This window comes from Anguilla rostrata, chromosome 12, assembly GCF_018555375.3.
Source record: "Anguilla rostrata isolate EN2019 chromosome 12, ASM1855537v3, whole genome shotgun sequence".
Taxonomy (NCBI): Eukaryota; Metazoa; Chordata; class Actinopteri; order Anguilliformes; family Anguillidae; genus Anguilla; species Anguilla rostrata.
Genome location: NC_057944.1, coordinates 22,573,458 through 22,600,957, shown reverse-complemented (window position 1 = coordinate 22,600,957; position 27,500 = coordinate 22,573,458). Strand labels below are relative to the sequence as shown.

Genomic DNA, 27,500 nt, shown 5'->3' with positions numbered 1-27,500 from the left:
GTGATAGACCACAATAATTGCTGGATTATATGACACCAAGAGCAAACAAAAAGAGAGACACGTGCAGCTTCATTTTAATATATTTTTATTACTTTTAAATAAATGAAATTATATCTTGACAGAAGGACAATATGCAGTAAAATGATATTACCCCATACTACTAAATAGGGAAGGGTTATTAATTTTACTGTTAGTGTGCCTTTCAACAAAATTCAAGTGTCAGAAATTCAATGTAGAAATCTGGAGCTTATTTAAAAGATGAAGTGCCAACTATACGAGGAGACCACATACTGCATCAATATAGATACATTCTATGATGTAACTCATAGTAACGGTGGTGTTTGTAAATTGAATATCCTAAATAAACAACGCAAACCCCAAATTTATGCAGAGAAGCCTTCGCGCGGTTTCCTGTATTAACGAGTTGTATAAATGTAGGCTGGACATGATATGATGCAAAACTATTGCACGCCATAAGACAAATGAATTCTTGTTGCGTTTTCAAACGTTTAAAAAAAAAAAAAAACTAAATAGCCTACAGTATTTTTGATGAAAGTGACACGTGAGAGCTTTCAGTTATGTCGCCTTTGTGCTGCAGAGGGAGAGCTTGCAAGATATTAAAACAGCACTGGCAGCTGATAGTTAACCGTTTTGCCGAATGGAGCTGTGTCCCGCAACTTATAGAATGTCATAGAACTACCATGATTTTTTAAATTTTTTATTTTTATTTTTTTTAAAGCTGGCAATATATGGTTGAGTTCATTATTAAATTGTAGTTTTCCCCCTTTCCTGTCTTCAGAAACAGTATAGTGCATGCAACGTAGGTGTATGAGAGACACTAGTGTAGCAAAGTGTAGGTTTGAATTGGACAGGAAAGAAATGTATAAATTGACCTTTGTCAATGACGGATGACAGATGTAATTCTTGCTATGACCGAACAGCCGACCTAAACAGGATCGCACACACCAAGCCGCATATGTGATGTTAAATATGAAATCTGGGTTTTACGAAGCACACACGAGAGCGTATTCATAAACCATGTCCCTTTTTCGACAAGGGGAGCATATATGTGCAACCAACAGGGACAGAATCAATATAAACCTTCATCAGCAAACCAATTTTCGGGTCCAAAATGTAGCTTAATGCAAAAAAATCTATTGTGGGAGAGTAACGTTTGCTTCAAGACATTAGCTTCGTGGAAAAAATAGTGAGTACAATAAAAAACAACATTCGTTACTAAATGATTTCCCTGTGTTGTAGTGTTTTCACTGCAAACGGAAGAATTTCCTGACCTCATTTTTTTCCTGTCAATAAAAACAATGCAACTATGGAGCGCTATACGCGCAACTGCATAAAACTGTAGCCTACTCACACATCATCCTTTCCCTCGTATTTCTCAGGCACCGATAGGGTACGTACTTCCTTTTATGTCAGCTTTCTGAATGAAAGCCAGCGTTGTGGATTGCGCGCTGGATTTTCAATTTCGAATTGCTGCTACTTAGTAAATAACTGGGACAGCGACAGACATTGCCAACTAGGAACACTGGGAAAGTCTCCATCTGACATGAGTGGCCGTCTGAAAAAAAACCCCCCAAAAAAAACACGTTCACTTCCAACAGCAGCCGGAATGCCTATGCAAATTAGGTGAAAAGAAAGAAACGTGGGCATGGGAGTACCCACGCCTTCTCCAGTATGCGATCGATAGGGGATATTAGGACCAGTTGGAGTGGTAAACTCACATAACGGGGTCTATTTAAACAGTCAGCTGAATGAAACCCTAGCTGCCAGCCACTAGATAACTTTACCCACTTATTTCTACAGAGCACTTATGATTTTTGCTTTTGATTTTTAATTTCAAAAATTAGATTTTTTTAAATGCCGGTTTTGTGTAGCTACTTCCCGACTCACTGTTTTCTATGCAATTGCTGGTTTTCTCAGAATGATTCCGGTAATTGAATGATTCGAACAGAGGGGAAAAGAAGTTGGCGCGCAAGGTTTTCGACATGCCAGAGAATGTTTCTTTCCTCAGGAACCGCACGGAACTGGGACACAGTCGAGCTTTGGGACTGGGTGCGCGTCCTGCCTGGGCTATCACGGTGCTGGCCAGCGTGCTGATCTTCACCACAGTAGTGGATGTCTTGGGAAATCTTCTGGTGATTATTTCAGTTCTTAGAAATCGGAAGCTTAGAAATGCTGGTAAGTTTTAAAAAATGCTGCGTATTATGTGTATATATTGTGCGTGTGCGTCTGTGAGAACATGTTTATATGTATACAATAATGCAAATTTATATAATCCGAAATGAAACATTTACACGACTGTCGGTCCTCTATAGGTTTTGAGAAGAAAGGCACTATTGTTGGTGTCAAGTGGAGCAAAATGGAAAGTAAACTACAAATGTACGATAAACTATGTAAATGCAGTGTTTTATCTTAAAAGTAACAATTGCAGTTATTACAATTACACGTTTGTATACCATATTGTGAGGACCTCGCTTGAAATAATCTACGCAAAAGTGGTCAATATATAGTCAGAGCACAAAGAAAATTACTTGTTTGTTTCTATACTCTTGCTCACTGAACGGTCTCATTCACAATACTAACCATTCACGTGCCAAATAGGCATGCGTGAATGGAAAGTAACGGAATGAATGAGATTAAAGCATCGGCTTCTTCCCTTTACGTGTAACCAATCAATGTTTGTTCTCAGTGCTCATAATAAGTTTCTCTTGAACTAGTGCGTGCGTTAAATAGATAATAATTGCGTCGTTTTGTCTCTGTAAATGATATCAAATAATTTTGTTTGTCAAAGAAAAGGGAACCCTTATTTTTTTCTGACAGCACCAGTTTCTGTGGCATAGGTTTATTAAAGTTTATTAGAACACCAAATTTAGAGTATGCATTAACCCCGTTATAGAGGCCTGGATTTTGTAACGGTTAGCCTACTTTGCCTGTAAATGGTAGCCTATAGTACTCACAGTGCATACTTTTTAATGGTACATGGAGAGTGAACAAAGAATTATTCATTTTTTAATGTAAGCTTAAATAGTACATTGTATGTATTTTATCATTTGAATTGTTAAATTGGGAAGTATATAATGTCTTTATTCCAGTTCAAGGTTTGCAGCCTGTGAAGCATTAACTATCTCTTTTTAGAGTTGATGTTTTTTTTTCCATTTTAGAGTTGTTGTTTTTTTTAACCTGGGGACCACATAAACAAAAAAGGCTCTTTAAAAATATTTACAAAGATATTGTTAATCTTCGCATTGAGTATCGGGGGTTAAATGCCTATTTACTTTGGATTCTTTCCAAGAATGCCCATATTTTTTACTTAGACAATATATTTCCCCATTACGAGGACAAGGGAGGAACCTGCTGTCAGAAATCAGGTGGTCATGCCACTAGGAGGTCTCTTGATTTTACCACTACTGTGCACTCATTAAAAAAAAAAGGGTTCTTTGGCTCGTCTCTATAGGAGAACCCTTTTTAGTTTTTGTAGAACCCTGTATGGTATGGTAGGTGTGAAGTGTGTGAAACTCCCAGGTTGAACCATTTTGCCAGTCAAAGAACCCTTGAACTAGATTGAGTTCCTCTATGGAGAAAGCGGTGCCTTTTGGAACCATCTCTTCTGAGAGTGGCAGAAATGATGATGGTGTTGCTTATCCTCCTCCATGTAGTACATTGAACTGCTTCGAGCACTTCACAGCAGTGTTCTTAAATTGAAATTGAAATTATTACTTTAATTGAGCTAAATTAAAGTGGATCAGCCAGGAGAGGATGCGTTCCCCATCTATAGCTGGGTACCTCCTGAGATTTTTTCCCATTGGTGAGTTTCTCACCACCATTTGAGTAGTTTTCTTCCCACTGAGGAGTTTTTTGTATGTATTTTTGCCTCAATTGCTTGCTTTCTGGGGGTGCAGCCATGGTCCCTGGGTCCCTGCCCCCCCCCCCCCCCCCCTCCATTGTCTTTAGTATTTACATATTTTGTCCTTGATAGTGTCTCTATAAAAAGCATTATACATTTTTTTTCGGTACAATTTTGTACAAACCGAAAATCTAACCACCATTTCTTCAAATACTCTGCATTATCCTGTACCCTGCCCCTCTGCTATTATATTGTGCAGTTTTGCAAATGTAAACAAAAAATGGAGAATGAGAAATTTGTTTGTAGAACTGTTGTACTCAATTTTCTAGCTAGACAATAACTGTTGTGAATCACTCATTCTACCATAATTACTCCAAAGCAAAATATACTGTGCCTGTTCAGAAGGCAAGCTATTTGCCATGTATTCAGTATAGCAGTACATTTTATCAAATGTGTGTTGTAAGCAGTTCTTTTGAGTGAGAAAGAGATACTTATTTGTGTAGTAATCGCTTTTCTTTGCATGGGAAATGGTTTGGGAAGTGGTGTTATGTCCTGAGGATCCCTGTGACAATTAGCTCAAATTAAATTGTGTGAGACTACATGTGCAATGTGTATGCAGTAAAAATATGATAAATTCTGAAGATAAGTAAGTTTGAATTTGAAAAGGTGACAATGTTCACTTCAGGAGAGGTAAAGTATAGATGATTTTTTGTTGTTGTTTTTCCCCCTTACTCTGAAAGTGCAGTTTCATATTGGTGGTGGTTAAGTGCGCAGTTCATGTGTTAAAGAAACAGATGGGATGCCCTAGAAATGCCAGCAATTTGATTCTAACCTCTACTCTTTCCATAGAAGAGGCACCTGGTTCATTGAAAGTTTTGATATGCTGCACATTGAATTGATTCACATGTGCATGCTTTCCATTCCATGGACATATTGGACTAGTATTAGGACAGAGGTGCGTTTGGGTTTAGGGTGAGCTGGTGGGCTCTCTATGTAGAGCAGTGCGATGTATGAAAGGGTAATTGATTGGACACTTGACAATGTCTAAAAATAGCGTAGAGCTGACCAAACTTTGTGGCCAAAGGATGTAAAATCGACACATATATGATTTGTCTTTAATATGGAGAGGAAATAGTTAACAAAATAGTTAACAAGCCTTAATATAACAAATATCAAAACATGACTTATTATTTAGTCCCGATTATGCAGACTATCAAGCAACTACTTACCACAAGGTAGAGAACAGTAATGACTGTAGTTTTAGAGATTATAGGCAATTATAAGGCATTATGTACAGGTCTAGCAGTCCAACATAGGGAACCAAGGATTGAAAATTAATAAAAGGAAAAATACATCATTTATATGCATGTCATGTTAGGACTGTAGCCAACAGTGCTGTCTGATTTGAAACTTTTTTCAGCTTTTAATGAAAAGGATGCCAATTAGTTTGAGACACAGATGCACTCTGGGGGCTAGAGAGTGAGAGACCTCTTTATAAATCAACCCCAACTGACTTAGTACATGGCTGTGAAAATTGCTTTGAAGCTTGCTCTCTCCTCTCCCCTCCTTTCACCCTAAGAGGAGACATTGGGGATTGAAGCGGTCCTCACTCGCTCATCATCTAGCTTCCCCCTAGGTGGCATTGGGTTACTTTATTTTACGAAACATGGGTGCTGTCACAGGGGTAACTTTTTAGTATAACCAGGCATTTTTTCCATCTGTACAAGACCTCTTCTCCCTTGTCATCGGAGGGCTAATGCAGCCAGAACTGGTTATAAGCATGTTGCAGTGTTAAAGATAACTGGCTGGTGTCACCACCACCAGCCTTTGAAGGAGCCCAACATGTGTGCTTGCTATTATGCCAGTTGGCAGGCAGATAAAAGGCTTACCAAATCACTGTGGTTTGAGTGGTGATGATCTTGACAATGTTTGCATACACAATCAGCCCAATTATTGCCACTCCTGTGTGCTCTGTTTGTGAAAACAGCAATCAGCACTGTCGTTCCCATTAATGCCACTCACACGGAGAAGATGAGTGGAAGTCGTTTTACAACAAAAACATGCAGAGTAATTGTTGGTTGGTTGGTTCTAATGTTGTAAGAAATAAGCACTGAGAGAAAAAACAAAAGATTGTTTACTGTACTAATATATCCTGCTGAAATAAGAGGTGCCTGTGGGGAATCAATTGAGGAGACCAATTGACGGATTAAGATTTATTTTCCTTCTGTGCAGATGTTAATGATTCTGCATGTTGCGCAATAAGAAAATCCAAAAAATCTTTATCAGCAAATGCTGCCAAAGAGCTCTCTGGAGATTCCTGTGTGTATGTGCATTTGCTTATGAGTGCATGTGTCCATGCATGTGTATCATGTTTGCTGTACATTTGCATGTGTGTGATTGTGTGTCCAGTCTGTTTTAAATATGTTTACAAATGTATTCTGGCCTTAGTCATGTGCTCCAGAGCTGGGTGTCCAGGGATGCATGCAGTCTCCAGGGTCAGTATGGCCTGCGGTGCTGAACATGCACATGTTGATGTTACCCATGATGCCAGGGGCAAGGGCTTTGATCTACTGCCACTAAGCCTTATAAAATCATCAGCTCATTTTTCTGATTCTAGCCTGAGGTCTCAGGAGAGACATTATTTCAGCAGGGAATGACCACAACGATGAGGGCCAATTACTATGCATCCCCTACATATCCACTATTGTGGAAACCATGGTTAATGTGAATGTGGCAATAGTTGGTTTTGTTTACTGTTTTTATCAGGTTGATGCCTACCAACTTCCTTCATATTAAAGTGAGGCAGGAGTTACTGTGATGTGTACATTAGAGATTTACTTTGGCTTCAGAGAAAAAAAATGATACTACCCCTCTTTGGTGAGTGGTGGCATGGTGGGAGAAAAGGGTACAAAGAGGGTTCAGATGAAGTATCAACTTTTAATTGTTGTTTATAACACTCATTGTAGTACACACAATGCTGCTCATATTTGAAAACAGTTCATCATATTGGTAACATGCTGTTGCCATTTCAAAGTTTTAGATTGTTCTCATTTTCTTTTCATCTCTAGAAAGTTTGCATAATTTAAGGACCATTCGAGTACAGTTCCAGGTAGAAAACTGGTGTCAGGTGTGGTGGTTCCAGCATCTCATAAACAGCTACACTCCTGCCCCTATGATCTCTGTAGTTTGCAGACAATGGTGCAATAAACAAGAGACATCTGGTGAGTGGCTGTTCTCTGGGCGAAAACACCTTGTTAATGAGAGAGATCAGAGAAGAATGTGTATCGTCCTTCAACCTAACAGACAGGCCACAAATGTTCGAATAACAGCAGTTTACAACGGCGGTGTGCAGAATGGCATGATTGACTGCACAACACAACGAACCTTGAAGCGGACGGGCTACAGCAGCAGAAGATGAAGATGACGCGCCAAAACTGGATGATTGAGTATTTAAAAAAAAGAAAGAATTTCCAAGACAACTGCTTATTAAAATAAATGTTGTGGGGAGGTTTTGCTCTGTTAATATGCCATTGTTTAGACTGCACCCATGTCTCTTCTCTCCACAATGCCCTACGTGAACGTAACATGATTTTGTGGAATCCCCTTATCTGAAAGAACGCAGGCTCAATCATCTTCAAAAACACTTGCTGCCAACGCAAAGCTCCTCACACACAAGAGCAAAAGGCGGCTTGGCTACTCTGCAGGAAACTCACATTATTATATTCATGAAGTTTACTCAAAGCTCCCATGTGTTAAAAAAAGAAAAAGGTTCTGTGTCTGCAATTGCTGCGTTACATTGTAAATAAATAAATACTTGAAGATGCCTCGTTTGGAGTTACAAAGAAACAGGATTCATTTTAGGGTCTCACCACCCAAGGATCAGGCTCCCTGCCACGGCATAGATTACAGAGTCTTTCTTTGCTGGCAAACTGTAGCTTACAGATCCTGGTGATACATGCAGTATCCTGTTCCACAGCGAGCGGTCCCTTTTCCACAGTGAGACCAGTCGCTTTGTATGGTTGTGACCTCTCTTCAGCCGTAACACTGCCACTGGCCATATGCTGTTGACCAGTTTGAAAGTTTGAAACTGCTGTAAGAAAGAAACCATTCTGTGTTGCTGTGTACTGTTATAGTTGAACCCACCTCCCTTCAAATGGCAACTGGTTAGCTCATCTGCAGCAGGCTATAGTGTCTACTATAGTGAGGCTCTAAGATCTCCAGTGTTGTCTCGCTGTGCCACCGCTCTCCTCCAAATTTCACAACCTCCAAATGAAAGCCAGAGTGAACACCAGGGCCTTTTGTGTATTGGTAGATTTCTCCTCCAAAATATAAAGTTCCTTGGTCTGCACCTCTGCTTAGTTTAGGGACCTGAACAAGGTCACTTGTCAAGTGCAATCATGAAAGCATTGCCCTGCATTCATGGTTCCCATGTACTGTTGCTGCTCGGAGTGCTGATGCCCAACTGAAACTTGACCTGTGAGTTCGGGTGGGTTTTGGCTAAGGTGGGGTAGATGTCATTTATTTGTTTAACCTGAAGTTGCCAATTTGAATTTAGTACTTCTTGAAGTCAGAGACTTGACAGTCTGTGTGCTCTGCTATATGTATGAGTGATTTATCAAATCAATAAACTTCACTGCCTGTGTGACACATATTGGCAGAAAATGAACAGGGATGGGCCACAGAGCTATATTGAAGTTCCTCATTAGAGGTACATATTATTGCTGAAAAGCAGGATATATTGCTTGTTAGTTGCTTGTTTTTGAGTATCAAATATTAGCTAGCTTTATGTACTTGTTTGTGAAATGGATATCCTGGTTGCCTTCTGGAATGGATGTCACATGTTTTCCTTTGCATTTCTTGGGAAGCCATTTTATGGATTTAGGTACTGGTTCTATATGTTTTAATCTTTTACCAGGCTTGAATTAGTTTCTTACTCAAAATATTGTCCGAACTGTATTCTACCAGCTATCACCAACAACATCTGCTTTGCAAATTAATATTTTCTGTGCATTCTCTCATTTTCCACATGGCAGAATGTTATTGTAGTTCTTTAAACTGGAATGATATCCTGTCGGGACGTGTGTGCCCATGTTGCAGCAGTTCCTCCACAGTTCCTTTTTACTTCTTACATGCAAATTGGGGTCAAGAGCAAGAGAAAGATAGTTTCACATTAGCCATCTCTCAGGGTTTGAGTATCTGTGGCAGGGTTATTACCTTGTAACTAGCCAATAAAACAGGCTTGAGGGAGTCATGAAGGGGTGTCAGGTTATGTAGTGGCATTATGTGAACTGCGGTACCTGGAGAATTCAATTTTGCAGTGAGAAGAGTACAGTGGCAAAACAAATTTTCAAGGCATCACGTGATGTTATACTACTTAATCACTGAATAAGTTCTAATCTTATGTTTTGATAAAGTGAGAGCTTAATGCGATCTTGTCAAGCATTTAGATACAGATGCAGCATGACTCCTTTGTGTAACATAGTGTAGCTCAGGGATTCATACTCAGTCCTGCAGCCCCACTTTGTATGTTTTCATTCAAACCACAACTACAACCCCTAAATTGTAATGAGCTAATAATTAATTAATTAAAAAAACAATTCATTAATTGGACAATTTTTAACTCTGTTGATTTACTATCATGGTGCTGCATTATGTCAGAAATACATATCTATAAAATAAATAGCTTTGCGTGTTTTATGAAGATAAATGTCCAATATTCACACTTCAGGACGTTTAATCAATCAGATCAACTAATGCTTTCTATTCTGTTATGTGCTCTATGGGAAATGATTCCTTTAACCATCCATCCATTATCTATACCCGCTTATCCTGGTCAGGGTCACGGGGGGTGTTGGAGCCTATCCCAGTGTGCATTGGGTGAGAGGTAAGAATACACCCTGGACAGGCCGCCAATCTATCGCAGGGCGCACACACACCATTCACTCACACACTCATACGTATGGGCAATTGAGTGTTCCAATTGGCCTACCTGCATGTCATTGGACTTTGGGAAGAAACCGGAGTACCCGGAGGAAACCCACGTGGACACGGGGAGAAAATGCTCCACACAGAAAGGCCTCAAGCCGAGATTCGAACCCACGACCTTCTTGCTGTGAGTGCTACCCACTGCATCATCGTGCCGCCCTGATTCCTTTATGAAGAGGTTAAATCATCAATTTAATTATAGACTGACGGGTGAAATCGATGCGGTCCTAATGGATTCAAAGGGTGGACACCTGGTCACTGAAATAAACAACTGGTGGAAAATGAAGTGCCAAACCTGTAAATTTAATGAAAAAAAATATGCAAGAACATGAAGAATCTGTGGTGTAACTACCCTGTACCTCTTTTAAAGGTATAGCCTATACTTGATTTAATGTTGTTATGAAGATTAAATAAGTGTGACGTTGAAGAGAGGTTGAGTCATTAGGAGATAACTCCAGAGATATCCTGGGATATACTGTAACAGTCCTGAGATGTTTTTGACATACAGAACTCAGGGAATAAATCTTGAACAAGCTTCTAATGGCATATGGAAATAAATGCGAATAAATTTGATGCCCAATACGGGGCTGATCATATCCAATTCCCATCCCAATTTGAAATGGCCAATTGTCTACAACTGCCGCTGTGTACATGAACGAACCCCACTGCCGATTCAGGAGAGTGTAGACCTTCACGGTCTTCCACTGAAAGATGCGTTGTTGCTTGTGTACTTCTTTTCATACCACAGACTACTGATAAACTTGCATATAGTAGAGTCGGAGGAAGACCTTTCATATGTGATCTACAGGTGGCCGATCGACCAGCGGGGTTCACAGGATAGTAATGAATACACAACCCTGTTCAACTGAGCCCTCCCATTTCCTTGGTGACGCAATCGGCAATTTCGCGTCACCCCAAGCAGCTAATGGTCACAGTCAGCATTGGCATATTTTGGATTTGATCCGAGGCTATGAGGCTCATCCATGCACCACAGTGTAGTACTTAAATCACATGAGCCATCCGGCAGCCAAAATACGCAATATTTTTAATGCAGGTAATACAATAGTATCTGGACATGAGATAATAACAAGCAATGATAGTAGTGCTCTTAAAATGCTACCCGTTCATTGAGCCCTTGTGAAAAAAATTCCAATCACTTGCCTTCGTGAAAGCATTGGGGGTATTTCTTGAAATCAGTGATGCAGTTGCCTCGCAGCCAGCATGGTAAATGGAACCAGTGAGTATTAAGGATTGGGGGGGGGGGGGGTTTCTGATGTGGCCTGAATTTTGACAGAAAGTTGAGTACCTTGGATTTATAACAGGCAATCTACAGTTCTGTTGGTTTCATTCAATAGACCACTTTCCACAAGCATAGGAAGCTAACGGCTGCTCTTTCAGACAAAGCACCTTCCGTGAGATTATAATTCTCAGCATTTCAATAGTGAGTGGTGGCAAGCAAAGTGGAGTGGAGAAGAGGGGGCAGATATATATTTTCAGGCGAGTGGATACATATATCCCAGTACATGCTTCCTGCACACAGGATCACCTTAATGAAAATCCCTGTTTTGCATATCATAGCATCAAAAGCACCTGAGTTAAGGTGATCTGAGATGGAGGGTGGTGTCGGTGGAAAGGGGGGGGGGGGGGGGGGGGCTGGGGCATGAATTTCATGGTCTTCCCAGGCTCAATCAATGTCAATAAATTTATATAATGCTGTTTGCCAGAGTAACTCCCTTGGCAAGGATTTTGCACAGAGCATTTAACAGATATTCAGAGATAAAATTTGGGGTAGTAAATAGATTTATGTGAAGCTGGTGCGGTCAGATCTCAAGAGTAATGTGGAATTCTGGCAATTTGTGACCCCATTTCACACTAGATCAAGTATAAGCATCTAAGGCCTCTATCACTTCAAATCAGAATCAATATAACCCAAAGTTCTCTTATTTCAATATTGGCCAAAAGATAGCTTTAAAAACTTTTAATTTTCTTGCAGAATTACTCATTCATTGGGAATCATAACTTGTAGTCCTTTCTACAGCATTCTCCAAGAAATGTACAGTGAGAGAATTTCAATTTTAATGTCTTTGCTTCCAACAGATAAGCCACAGAAATGGTTTCCTTTGATGATTAATGATTAAATTAAATATGCTTGCAACTGCACCTTAGTGATGTGCTCTAAATGTTTTCAGCTGAGGATGCTTGCCCCTACAGGCCAAGGCCCAAGTATTTCAAAGATATCAAAATACCCCAAGATAATATTTAATATCAGTATTAATACTCATTTTTGTTAAGACTGTAATGCTTAACATACAAGCTCGCTTATAATGTCACCTCATTCTCTCCATGTGGAGGACATCATCAGCATGGAAACAGCACAAGTGTCATATTTGTAGCATAGGTCTTTATAAAATGATTGTGCCCAAACACAACAATTGCAATAGTCAAAGGGGTTTCATTTGTTTAAAAAATGATAGCTAGCTACTGCCATGTTGAAATAATGTATCTTTTGATAAGACACCCAAGAGTCAGTGTTTTTGACATTGCTTGCGGGAGATGGGTTGAGCCTGTCAGGATAGCCAATTATGAGTTTCTGCTGCTGCATTTATATAATTCTGGGTGAAGAAGGTGATTCGTTGTACTCTAATAGATAGAATTGTCATAAGTGCCCATAAGAAATAGTTCAATAAACAGTTCAAATCAGGACTCGAATTACGTGGCAACCATAAGGCCATTTTCATGGATTCCCAAAATCTTTTTTCTTTAATGCCCTTTTAAACCTTACAACCATTGGTGCCTTGCCTTATAACATATATAGTTAAATTAAATTTGCTTTTATCGCTGCTTTCTGATTTAGCTTAGATGTTCTATGAAATTTATGCCAAAAAAAAAGACAAATTCAAAGTCTGAATTGTTGTCAAATATTTATGTTTATACAAAAGGCCAAACTAGGGACAGCCCATTTCCATGGGTGCTAATGCATGATCGACATAGGGCAATCTTAATGTTCCTCACTGTATAATGCTTTATTTCTAACCAACACATTACTTGGTATTAAGTCATTAGGTAGAAGATAGAGGTATTAATTTCTTTGAAGACCGGAGTTAGCTGTCACTAGCCTGATAGCTGGGCTTAACTTCACCTCAGCTTGACCACAGGGAGGAAGAGGAAAAAAGCTATTAGACCAATGTATTTGTGGCTTATTGGTTTTGCCCTTTGTTCTCAGTGGTGCTCTGGATTACTTTTGTGTGCCCAGTCTGGGTTCACTACTTGTTGTTCAGCATCTTGTGACTACAGTAGACAGGTGAAACCAATCCACTTAACAAGATTTTAAAAGTGTCTGAAACTGGGTTCGTGCATTTAGACAAGAAAGTGTGCACTGTCTACTGAGATACTGAGAAGGCTGAAATTGTAAATACTGGAACAAATCCGGTTCTGGGAATTCACAGATCACAGTTTAAGAACAATATTTTGAGAACCATTTCAGGTTTTGAAAGCAATATTCTCCTTTCTAATTGTAAATCACATGAGCAATTTACTTTGATAAAAGTTCTTGTAATTTGACAACTATCCTTCCTCTCTCTCCCCCAGCTGATACTATTGTATTTTTAATAACTAATCTACATTACAAATTAAGAGTGGAAAGAATGTCATAGTTGACAAAGGCATTAGTTGATGTTCCACTAGAACATGGGACTAAACAAGACTTCAGGTCTGCACACAGTATTAGGGCATCTATAGAAGCGAAACTCTGTTTGTGTGTACGCATGTCTGTGCTTTTGTGTCTGTGCGCATGTGTGTATGTGAGATGCGGTAAATCCAGCTTCCCACTCTTGTTTTTATTTTTTGCTGTAGGACGTTCACCAGTGACTCATCTCCACAGTTAAGTGCCTGCCACCTTTCCAGCGACACATCAGGCTTTCAGAAACATGGCATTGTCTGGCCCTTTTGCTCCCCTATTACCATCACTCTGGGTTCTCAGGTGTAGGGCCCTTCAAAAAATGAGGTTTCACCTGTTTGAGAGTCAATTCCACGTTAGAAGTAGATTTACAACTTATATTATGCAATCTCAACATTATGAATCATTCTGGCACAATATTCCTATTCTGGTAAAACCCCATATAAATGATGCCTTGCAACTGAAATGCTAGGAAATGACGCAAGTGAGACAAATTTATTATTTGGCTGAATGGTCCTCAAAAAACACTTCGGGTTTTTGATGGTAAATCTAAGAGAAAATGTTGAATCTTATATATAAATATTTCATATTAAAAATATTTAAGTATTGAAAAATGGTTTCATAGTTTAAGTAATTCCAACTCTTACACACAAGGTGTATATGGCTATGTTGTATTATCCTTGATTGATATTCTTATGATGGAAAAGATGCAAGTAGAAGATGCATACCTCTAGAGAGCTGATGAATAACAAAGAGCAGAATATATACTGTCACACCATGTTACACATGTTTTCTGATGCCAAAAACATCCCAGTATATGGACATATAGCCCTGTATAATTGGTAGGCAGAGGTCATATTTTTGATCAACCATAAATGCATGGGGTTAGTAAATTGTATAGTACTTTGGGAATGTGTTTTCTGTTGCATTTTTTTTTGTCCAGAGGAGAATGGGCTCCCACTCCGTATCCGGGTTCCTCTTGAGATTGCCTCTCACCAGGGATTTATTTCTCCCCGCTGTCTGAGTGTTTATTTCATCCCACAGGGTATTTTTTTTTAACTCAATTTTATTTCTGGGGGTTTAGGCTCAGTCTTGCCTAATTTTTCATATTTCCTTTGTGACTGCATCTCTGTACAAAGCACGATAAGAATAAAACTGAATTGAATTTTTTAGAAAAAGTCAGAATATCCCAGTTATTGCTGACATGTGTATGGCAGTTATCTTCATTCCTGGCCATGGCAGGCCACAGGGTCTGCTGGTCTATTGTTTTTCCCTTAACATCAGAAACAAATTATGACCCATACATAGGAAGAAAATAGGTTGGTGAGTTAATTGATCAATTAAAGAAGTTGATTGCCGTTAAGTGTGAAGTAACAACAAAAACCAGCAGGCCCTGCGGCTCACCAGGACCAAGAATGAAAATCACTGAGGTATGGGACAAATGTATTTTAGTATGGAACATTTCAAATGGTATAAATGCTTATGATCAAAGCAGATTAGATATTTCATGCAATTTTGAAAAAAAATTCTAAAATTAGGTCTTTGATGAATTTATACTCTTATTTATACTATATGTATAGTACCTTTGCTCTTTAGGACCACATATCTGGCATGTCAGGAGATATTCAGTTGAGTAAGCTTCTTTACTTTATGGCCGTATAAATTGTCCTTGCTATTTGTACTTGAAAAATGACAACCATGTTTTAAAGTACAGTATATCAATACAGCACATTTTCAGCATATGCCTTTATTCCATACATTAGAGCTGCATTACGTACAAGTCATTTTAGTAACTATGATACGTGTTTAGGCTCTATAGTGCAAGGTCAGCATATCTCTATCCAGTGGACTGTCCAGTAGCTCTCTCATGGAGCTTTGTGATAGTGTGCAGTTTCAACGGCACCCGTTTATCACAGATGTAAAGAGGTGGTTCATGACCACAGTCAATTCACATTCCACACTCTTATCAATCAAAGGCATGACACCACATCCTTGTTCACCATGCTTTGGGTAGTGACACACTTTCCCGGACAGTCTCTGAAGAGAAGTGACTGAATAGAGCTAATGGTCTAATGGGGCCCATTCTACACTGCAAGATTACACCCTGCTTTTAGATAAGAGCTTTAATGCACGGCTGCAATTTCTAGAACATTTCCAAACCCTTACATTGATTATCAATTTACCAAAGAGCAGATAATACATGTCATCCACCCTTTAGAGACATGTAAGGGGATTCTGTCCTCATCCTTACAGTGTCTTGGAAAATCCATGCTTATAGCTATTTTATTCTCAGTAGTCCTGTGGCGGAACGGCCCTGCCCTGCCGTACCCCGACCCAATAACGGAGTGTGTTTTTTATTCCGTTTGCTTATCTTCTAGATTGTAATGCTAAACTGTGCTTACAGGTTCATGCCCAGGCTGTAACATCAGTTCTGGAGAGTGTGTGCGCTGGCACACGTGCTGTCCCAAACACGTGCTGACTAGAGATGCTTCTTTTCACACTGTAGCTCTACCAGCTGGGCAGTCCAGTTATTGGTCTGGAATCAATCAAGATTCTTAACGATTTTTCAATTATTACTAAAGGAACCAGTGCTTTTTGCTGGAACTGCCACACACACACATCTCCCAATTGTGACAGTACAGATTTCACTGCTCTCTGGGACCCATTTGTGCAGAAAATACTGTGTGACAAGCACAAAAAACACATATAGTGCTGCATTCTGAAGTAAGAATTGCAGTCCAACTATATTGGGCAGCACATAAAATAATCTCAGGTGAAAACCTGCTGAAGTCCTTAGGAATAAAAGGGCATTGGCAGTTAGTAAAAGACCAATATACAGAGAACATCACGTTTCAACTGAAAAACTTTAGGGCAACATCAAATGCCTTTAAACTTTGATGATTCCCTTTCAATCTTTGCATCAATATGGGGCTAAGCACCTACAGTGCACAAGAACCATATTTTTCTTTTTAAAGGACTATTGTGAGAAACAACTGCTCAAAACTCATTTAACACCTAGGGACAGATATCAGATCAATAAGAGGCTCATCAGTATCTTAAGACATTTTATTGAAAATACAGTTTTATAAAGGCCTTTTTGGCATTTTTGTTATTTTGTATGATGGGAACCTTGCCTGAAAATGGTTGCTTGGGAGGAATTAGCATTTTTATAATTCAGTGAGTGACAGTTGCAGGTACTGGACTCCCTTGCATGTCTTGTCCCGAAGAGCTGGAAGCACATTTTGCATGTACAATTCCATGAATCATGCAGCACAGTGATGCAGTTGATAACACTGTCACCTAACAGCAAGAAGTTTCCTGGTTTGAATCCTGGCCGTGTCTGGTTTCAACCCACAGTCCAAAGACAGGTGAGGCTAACTGGAGAGTCTAAATTGCCTGTAGGTATGGGTGAGTGAATGGTGTGAATGCCCTGTGATGGACTGGCGACCTGTCCAGGGTGTATTCCTGCCTCTTGCACAATGCATGCTGGGATGGGCTATAGTCACCCCCCTCACAGGAATACACAGGTTTGATAATGGATGGAAGGATGGAACACAGTGAATCATTCTGGGAGGGACCTTAAGACAGCTAGACAACCTGATCGTTTACTCCGATATTTATACCGCTGGCGGTCTGATGTAACAACTGTGTAATGTGCTTGTATAGCCATTTTCTCCTTGCTCCTGAAATGTAAATCATCTTCCCCTTGCACAATTGATTGGATAACTATTCGACTGGAGTCTAGGAGACAGGATTTATGCATTTGCATTGTAAATGACTTCTTTGCTTATTGAGAGGGCCAGGAGAGGCATTTGTACTCAGACTACTATCACCACATTGGTGAGCTATTGCTACATTGGTGAGCTATATATCTCCAATATGTTTACTGTCTACAGCTGTGAGTAGCATTCATTGCAACCATTATTTTCATCATCATCACTCAAGTCACTCTCCAGTGATGTGGAGTAGAAATGATCTAGTTCTGGTCCAGAAGGACCATACACCATCGGGCTCCACAACGGTCTTTGTACTGACCCTTGGAAAATAAGAGCTGCAAAATTCTTGCTCGTTTGAGTCGTCATATTGCTGAATCGGTATCAAAGTGGAGTTGTCTTCCCAGATGGACCTAAGACATGTTCTTGTTGGATTTCATTCCAACCAATTTCACTTGTCATGCTTTCATTTTATTTGAAGGGTACATCTATTGCATCTCCCAAGGACAAATTAAAGTGATCACATCACAGAATTAATCCTTTTTTAGGAAAAGACAAATCTGTAGTAGAGATAGATCAAGATGCCATATTTTATCACTGATAACAACATAAAGCAAGTCATTTTAACCATGCCTAAACAACGAGGCTTCTGCAGACATAGAAATAAGTAATATAAAGTGATGCTGAGTCAAGACTCATGGCCATCACATGACAAGAGCAGCAGTAATACCTCCACACAGCCTTTCCTTCTAAAACTCCTTTGCTTAACTCAATTATTCATAGTCTTTCAATGCATGGTTAAAGTAATTTGGAGCTCTTAATCTAAAAAGCAATGTGTGCAAACATTGTAACATCAAAGCTGCAAAATGGAACCATCCCATTACACCCAGAATCCATAAGTGTGAACGCAGCTGACTGTAGCAGGTAGCTGAGAAAGTTCTGCTAAAGTTTCATGTTGATTCTGGCACATTGGTACAGTGATGCCTATTTTCCTTTTACCAGTAATTTGAGGAAAAGGTGTCAAGCAGCCATTCTGTCATACTACATTTCTGAACACCCCTATAGTGGGTCACACCATTTCTTGCCCGAGTGAGCTTGACGTTAGTATATTAAATGCTAAGAGAGAATGTACCACAGGGTTTGAATTACAGAGGAGTTCTGCCCCCTCCAAAGGGATCTGAGCTCTGTCAAGAAAAACCTGAGGCCCCCTGGTCTGTAATCACAATCTCCCTCACCCCCTGGTCTGCGATCTCATAGATCCCTCCCCCCAAAGGCCAGAGTGTATTTCAAACCCTGTGTAAAGTCCTGTTGGAAAGTATATATCTAATGATGGAAAATGCACATTCCATGTTAATAAGGATAGTTGTGTTTACTAACTGACTCTCTTGATTGACTCCTGTGCCATTTCCATCCTTCCCTTTTCTTTTCTCTCCTGTCTTTATGATCATTAGAAAATAGCCTACTGCTTGTCCTCTCCCACACACTGAATTGTTGTCCTTAGACCTCTGAGGCACATCTTCCTCTGACAGCAATTACAGGATGCTTCTTAGATAGTTTAAAATGTGTCAGTCAGCCTTAACAACTGATCAATCTCAAGGGTATTAAGACAAGCTGCTTTAATTAAAGTGGTGTAGAACGTGCATCCGTTGTTAGGTTCTAGCAGAAAGCGGAAGTGATAATGCCTATAGGCGAACCGAAATGCACGCAGTTGTTTAGAATGTTTTGACAGTGATGAACACTGACAGTCTTTAGGTTAACGTCTGCAGAGCTTTGTGTATTGAAAATGGGCAAATACTCTAGAAAGCGTTGTTAATGTCCTGCATCAGAGAATCGGGATATCCTGCATCAGAGATATTTCCAGCTTGGCATTTGATGCCATTCAGAAATACAGGCTTCATTTTGAATCCTAAACTAATTTGACATGGTAGTGAACGCATTCCATCATTCCTCTATAGTTAGTTTTCATTAGCCAGAACAAAAGGAACAGAGACACAAGCACACTGTGCAAATGATTGTATTTAACTACTTAATATGATTCTATTGGTGGCTTCTCATCACCAGGAGATCACATCATTTTGAAGGTTGCCCAATATGAACGTCTGCTTTATAGTTTAATGTTTCTTTTTCTCGCCAAGCCGCATGCGCACACGCACACACCTATATATTACAAACCTCAACAGGGATGACTACTTGAAAATTAAGGGGATCTAGGTGTCATGAGGAGATTAGCCAGAGTGTGGTGACAGTGAGTCAATGAGACCATGCAGCCAGTTCTTTAGAACAGCGAAAAGAGCAGGAGGGACAGGAGTGTTCTGGAGCAAGGCATATTAAATATTGCAGCGCAGTACTTAACATGATTAAATGATTCATTTGCTCTTACAAGACCCTTAACCGGTGTGATTTACATCACTCTATTTATACAGACAATCAATTTAAGCAACCAGATGGATTGTGACCAAAACAATCTGGAGTATTTAATATTCTGATGTTTGCAGCATTTTGGTCTGAACACACAACTCTCTCTCAACGACTCTCACCCCGCCACTAGTTGAAGGCATATCCTATTTTTAAAAATATACGCACCTGCCCTGAATGCAATGATACTTTCAAAATGCAGTATCATGTGCCTGTAAAAAGAACTAGGATATTGTATTGTCATATGCCTAATTTTCACTGATGTTGATGGTGATGATTCAGGGAAGGTCTGGAATCAACACAGGCTACTTGATGTTTGCTGTAGCGGCTTATGTAAGTTCGATATAGCCAATGTGGGATATAGTCATATACTATATGCGCGCGGTCACACAAGTTTTGGGGTTCTAAGAACTTCGTAAGAAGATCAGTTGAGTCAATGGTCTAGTCCAGTCAGATGCACCACTTACTGGTTTCATTGCAGCCAGGCAAGTTCCTGAGATAATTAAAAATCAACCTCCCATGGTTCAGTGACTGTCCTCCCCTTGCCCTGCCCCCTGCTTCAGAATTAAATCAAAACAGGCCATGGGGTAAACAGACTTGCAATGTAAACATGCTGGTTTGTATCTGAGAACACCAGATTGGACAGAGTGGACATGGCAAGAGTGCTCTCTGCAATTCCTTGAAGAAGCATTTTGAAACTAAATGTAATCTGCAAGCACATATTTATTCCAGACTAGTATTATGCAGTAGTATGTAGGGCAACTAGCCCCTGAAACCAGCAAGAGCTCAAGATGACTGCAGTACAGGCCTGGCAGAGCATCACCAGAGATGATACTCAGCACCTGTGATTTCTGCAGGTCACAGACTTCAAGCAGCCATTGCATGCAAAAGATAAGCAAAAACGTTTTAAACATGACTACTTTCATTTGCATTACATTATTTCTTACCAAACATTATGGTGCCTTGAAATGAGGGGCGATGTATAAAAAAGGGCTGTAATTTATATATGGTGAAATGCATACAATACACAAATAAAAGCAGAGAATCTGCACTTTAACCACATGTGAATTGTTGCATTTCAAATATAAAATTGTGGAGTGTATTTAGAAAAAAAGACTTTGTTCCAAACATTATGAAGGGCACTGTATAGTATGGTAATTGACATTAATAGCTGTATGTTTACTGTAGGAGATGAAAAGGATTATGCTAATCATGGGATTATTGCCAATTGGCCTCACATCAACCAGTGTTTCGACTTATGTTTGCCAATATTTACCTAATAGCTGAATTTTAAAATCGAATTCATTCAGATTGATATTCCCATGGCAGGCATATTAAATGCAAGGAGGTATCCATTATGAAAGAGAACCACATGAAATATATATTTTCTCCATCAGATGAGTAGCATGCATATGAATTTGGATCATATTTTATCTTCGCTTCTTCATAATCTGTGTGCTATCCCTGACACTGGATTAGCTGAAAATCACTTGTCAGGTCCATTTAAATGCCCTCCTGGTCATATGAATACCACAATGTAAAAATCTGTATTAGCTTTTTCTTACAGGAACTTACCTTTACTAGCCTTTCATCACATCCACTCTGAATCCTTGTCATTTTTTTGGACATGGTCAATCCAAGAAAACATCACACAGTGTCTTCACATTGTATTGACACATTCAGTTCAAATAAAAGGAGTGTTTTGCTTTAAACTAACAGCATAGCTTGCTAGCATGGCGATGTGGCCATTGCGTTTGAATTATGGCAGGGTGAAGACAACGAGAAGGTAAATTGTGGGCCCACTGGAGGGGAAATCAAAGAAAAGACCCTCTCTTTTCCCCGGTGTTTATTTTTTACACATGGTGACAGTGTTGTATACAATTTCTTAATTGAAATAAAGGAACCTGTGCCACATTGTGATGTGAAGGCAAATACATTGGAGCAGACTATAGGCCAGTGGTTTTTGGTCTCATCTCACTGTTTGAGATAGCGGTGCTTGTCTTTTGGATAATGTCACTCTGGAGATTTAAAACATACTGCCCTGTCAATTAAAGAGTGAAGGGTAGCATGTAAAACAGATTTTTGTTCTGAGAGATTGATAGCAAAATCTCTTATTGTACAGCTTCATTTTTGTACCTTCACATCAATGTCATGCAGCAATGTTTAAAACGGAAATATATGGGCAGTTTTGGTACGTCTCAAGTGAGAGCTGGATTTTTAGAAATCTCCACTTAAAAATGACAGCCTGCTTTGGCTGGCAGCCTTAGTTGCGGGAACATATTGTAGCCTGTGAGCTGCCACAGTAAATTGCTCTTATAACAGAATGACAATGAACTGAAACAAAATGAGTGCCAGCCAATATAAAAGACAATAAAAAAAATCAGGCATCTACTAGGATGTCCTCTTCATCAGAAATAATCAGTGTTTCTTGCCTGTGGTTTAAATTTGCCTGGTCATACCATAATCAATCACCTCTCAACTCTGCCAGGGGAAAAGCACTGGCCTTTTTTGATATTTATTCATATCACAGATTTCTGCAACTTCATTATATTTAAAGATTATTTGAGCTTGTGAACCAGTATGCTCTTAATTTTTTGTGCCAGATAAATTGATCTGGTAAATCGATCTGTGCAGATTCCGAATTTTAAAAGCTAATTTTAAAAGCCTTAACATTTTCTGTCTTATAGCCTTTACTGCACATCATGCGCCAAGCTAGGTGATACACATTTAATGGAGAGATTTAAAGTTCATTGAAATGATTTAAATTTTAAATTCAATTTTTAAGAGAGAAAAATGGCATGCTGATGTAGAAGTACCGCAATTCACTCAGAAATTTAAAAATGACATTCAGCATGGCATATTGGAGATGTTCATTCCACTGGCCAGGACATTAATGACATCTATCAATATCAACATTGCATTAAGGTTATAATTATACTTCATGTCCTGGGTTGTTTGAAAAGACAGTAATGAAGATGTCTCACAGACAACAGAATTGCATCCCATGTAAGGCAATTGACTCAAATTGTCCGCAGATACCAGGATAGAGGTTTGAACCCCTGCCCTACAATCTAAATGCAAATCTATGTAACAGAACTAATAACACTTGAGGACTGGCATATAATCAGAAATATGGTTATCTTGCAGAACCTAATCAGATTTATCTTCTCACCTGCATTGATAATCAAGTTACCAATCTGGAAAAAGAAGAAAAAAAGATGGAGGCACTAAGTTCCTGTTTCCTGAACAAACAGTGGGCCCACAGCTCGATGGCATTTGTAATTTCATTGTTTATTCATATGCATTAAATTGGGTTTGGGCTTTAAGATCACTTCAGACAGCGTATTTTTTCACTTGATCCATTTGGTTGTCCCTCATTAGAGTAGACTGCAGCAATGAATTCACACCTTAGGCCTAATATTATCAACTACCCTTAATAGCCACTTATAATCAGTAAGGCAGGGTTGACTTTATCCAAACTAGCCGTACCTGTCTTTTTTAATCTATTAAATAAAGTTAAATAAATATACAAAGTTATTTAAATAAGCATGAAACCTGTCTCACCTCACATGGCTACTTTTCAATACTTTGTCAAATCCATGTAAAACAGAGATGATCATTAACAGTGATTAGAATCTATGTAGCTATTGCTCCCCATCCAATTACCACTGTGATGTGTAGACTGACTGAGATTGCCTGAGGTTGGCCTTGAGCTGAAGTGTCTCTGAGAAGTGCTCTGTCAGCTGTTATCACCATGATTTAAGCATACCGATAGGAAGGCAAGCCTGGTGGCTAAGCCCAGTGGAGGAGCAGTGGAGTTGCTGCAAACATTTTTGAAATGTTATAGATCGGTAGTTTGCAAACTTGGTCCTGGAGTATGCCTGTGTTTGCTGGTTTTTGTTACTTCATTTCAATCTCAGAATTTTAACAAGCTGTTAAGTTCTTAATTACACTTTTTATGTTTAGAGGGATTATTTACCCTTGTTTTAACAAATCTAATTAAAGACTCCTAACAGGTTCCTAATCAGTAGATAATGAATAATTCAAAGACAAAGCAAATTATAAAAAGCCAAACTGCATTGTGTTAAGTTCAAGAAAGAAATTATGAAAATTTAAACATGTGTTCACCAAACTAATTAGGAGCTGATTGATTCACCTCAGTCTTTCATTTTATCAGTTTAAAAAATGTGTTTCCTTTTTTATGCAATTGTTTGCAATACAGCACAACAGCAGAATATGAATATGGGACTATTTTTCTGCATGACATGCATAGTTATTTATGCCTTAAGCTAAATTCACATTAGAATTTTGCTTGGATCTAAACTTTTTTCATTGATTGTTCACATTTGTGTTTGTAGGTGACCAATATCTGACATGTGTGAACAGACCTCTGCCCTGAAAGAACCAGCATGCACACATCAACAAAAACATAATATCTGAGAGACTATGTTGAGAGACTGCCCATGAAATCAAAGGAAATTGTAGTGCAAGTGTTGATTAAGGCCGTGTCCAAAATCCATTACTTGCTATTAAGTCTACAAGTTGCATACAAGTTATATGCCAAGTGTATACTCAATAGGAAGCAAGTATGCCGCTCCGGGACACGGCCCACATTTATTTTCTGTGGAGGTCAGATGATGCTTCAGCCATTGAGGATGAGGGCAAGAAGGTGGAGGAAGGCCAAAGGAGTGATGACAATACTGATCTGCACCTGCGCAAAGAAGCGCAATGTTTAAAAAAAAATAAAAAAACGAATTCCAATCTGACAGTTCTCACTGCGTTCTCATGGCCACATACACTCTACTTATGCCGATTCATATGATTTTCAGAAGGACCATAACTACTCTATGTACTGTATGCATATCCTACCTGCACCAAGCTCTCCATTAAAATTGCAATATTAGAATTGCACATGTAAATTTTAAGCATGGATGGTGATCTTTTTCAGAACAGTACAACCACCTTTCTTTCTTCAATATTTTCTTACAATGTGTGACCTGTTAAAAATGAATTGGAGACATCCACCAGAAGAAGCCACACAATCCCAGCATTCAATATGCTGACTGCTGTTTCATGTATGCATGGTTTCAAAGATCAGCTTTTGTCCTACACATGTACCAGTACATTAGTTTATAGAGCAGCAGAATTTAAAAATGTATTTCTTATTCTTACTGTATGTGAATTGGTCAGTTGAATTCTTGGCCTGTGTGTGAAATCCTATCAAAGATAATAATTTTCAGGCACTGTGAATACCACTCATCAGCAGAAGTTGAATTTAAATTGTGCAGTTAAATATCAGCTTCATAAATACATGCATTTCACTCAATGCACAGTACATTTATCTGCATCCACAGACACACAGTATGGCGTACTGTTATGATCAGAAATGTCACAAAATGAAGGACTGTGGTCGATCTGATAACACATGGTATAGGGTCCAACTGAGGACATTACGTGTCATAGATGGCTATGCGATTGCTGACAGTGTTCTGGTTCTTTCTTCACAGGGAATGTGTTTGTTGTAAGCCTGGCCTTCGCTGACCTGGTGGTGGCATTTTACCCATACCCACTAGTGCTATATGCCATTTTCCATGATGGCTGGTCCCTGGGCGACACGCAGTGCAAGGTGAGCGGCTTTCTGATGGGCCTGAGCGTCATCGGTTCCATCTTCAACATCACAGGCATTGCCGTCAACCGCTACTGCTACATCTGCCACAGCTTCTCCTATGACAAGCTCTATAGTTACCGCAACACCCTGCTGTTTGTGGCCCTCATTTGGCTGCTGACGGTCGTTGCCATCGTGCCAAACTTCTTTGTGGGTTCCCTGCAGTACGATGCCCGCATCTACTCCTGTACCTTTGCCCAGACGGTGAGCAGCTCCTACACCATTACTGTGGTGATTATCCACTTCATCGTGCCCATCATGGTAGTGACATTCTGCTACCTGCGGATATGGATCCTCGTCATTCAGGTGCGGCGGAAGGTGAAGAGTGAGGTGAGGCCACGGCTAAAGCCCAGCGACCTGAGGAACTTTGTCACCATGTTCGTGGTGTTCGTCCTCTTCGCCATCTGCTGGGCGCCGCTGAACTTCATCGGCCTGGCGGTGGCCATCAACCCTACGGTGGTGGCACCTCGCATCCCCGAGTGGCTCTTTGTGGTCAGCTACTTCATGGCCTATTTCAACAGCTGCCTTAATGCCATCATTTATGGACTGCTCAACCAGAACTTCAGGAAAGAGTACAAAAGGATTGTGATGTCCATGTGGATGCCCAAGCTGTTCTTTCAGGAGACGTCCAGGGGAGGTACAGAGGCAATGAAAAGCAAGCCCTCGCCAGCCCTGAACAACAATGAACAAATGAAAGGCGAGACCTTGTAATCCTCATAATATCTACAGCCAATTTTATTTAATTTTTTCTTTACACTTGTGCCGGTTCTGTACTGTATTTATCTCATGGAGATTCAGTAAACTCAAAAGTGTGTGTGTGTGTGTGCTTGTGTGAGTGTGAGAGTGAGAGAGAAAGAGAGACTAATTTATTTTTAAACATTAGTGCCACTCATGAATCATATATAGCATATGTATCATATCTTTATGTAAACCTCAGGTTGCCTCTTCTGCTGCTGTAGCAATACGAATTTCTACAAGTGGAAGCACCAAAAGTTTATCAATTTCTTTTTCATGTAAATGTATTCAAAAGGAATGATAAGAAAGCTTTCATTACGATGAAACTGGCGTGTTTCCAAAATGCTCATTTTTATGCATTTTATTACCAATTTAACCATTTTGTACATTGGGATGGAAACATGAGGCAGAACATTTGGAATTTGAACCTTGCATTTTGAAAAAATGCATCTCATTTCATGACACACACAAATACACTCTATGCCTTTTGATTGACATATGACGTCACACAGCTCTAGCCAGTGCTTTCGCACAAATGGAGCTTTGAAAAACAGGGCCGAACTCTTCTAATAACATCAACATACCTGATTTGCCAAAAAACTTTAATACTGACATTCCCTCAAACCAGCACTTATTTTGGTTTTATATCCTTTTAAATCTATAAAAAATGTATTTCATATGAATAAAAACAATATGGTGGTTTCTTAGATAACTAAAATGAAAACATTTAAGACAAAAACAGATGTAAAAATCAAATCACAACAAAGGGTAATTTGCAGTAGTCAGGAAGCAAGGAATCCCAAATCCATTATTCTTTGGAAAAGCACAATACAATTACATTTAAACTCAGATTACAGTGTTCAAATCCAGTTTGCTGTTTCTATTATACTCTTACAAAGACTATGCATTTATGCTTCCTCGTATAAATATCAAGTACTTTACATCTCTGCAATGAACAAAAATGTCATGAATTTTGAACAATTTACTGCAATATTGGCCATAGAGATTTATTAAGTCATTTTAAGGTAATATAATTTTTATTTGGGACAGCATTTGTGAGTTTATAAGTTACTATGTCTACTGATGATTTGCTGCTCCCAGATATGATAGTGATGTTTCAAAGGATATAGAATGTGCATGGATTTGATTGCTTTAGGTTTCATTCATGAAGGAGACACAATGTTATTGTGCTAGTGAGCAAAGAATAGAGAGGAAGATTAGCCTTAATGGTTATTCAACTGTCTGCTTTTGTGGAATGTATGCATGTTGAACAAAAGAAGATGATAGCAAAGTGTATATTCAACTTTAGACTATGGCTCCTGTTTCAGAATGTAACAAGTTATTATTGTGGGTTTTATGGATGTCTGTCAGGGATTTCTTGTTATATTATTTTTGTCTTGATATGACTTGCAATGAAATTGCTAAGGGGATTCATTTAGAAGACCGCTG

General features: G+C 39.3%; 1 protein-coding gene across 1 annotated transcript; it reads left to right on the top strand.

The window, feature by feature from the left end:
- Positions 1-1,589: 1,589 nt before the first annotated feature.
- Positions 1,590-27,500, top strand: mtnr1ba (melatonin receptor type 1Ba). The gene is made up of 2 exons (XM_064302934.1): positions 1,590-2,196; positions 25,159-27,500. Exons 1-2 carry the CDS (start codon positions 2,004-2,006, stop codon positions 26,025-26,027), a joined length of 1,062 nt encoding a protein of 353 aa, XP_064159004.1. The 5' UTR covers positions 1,590-2,003; the 3' UTR covers positions 26,028-27,500.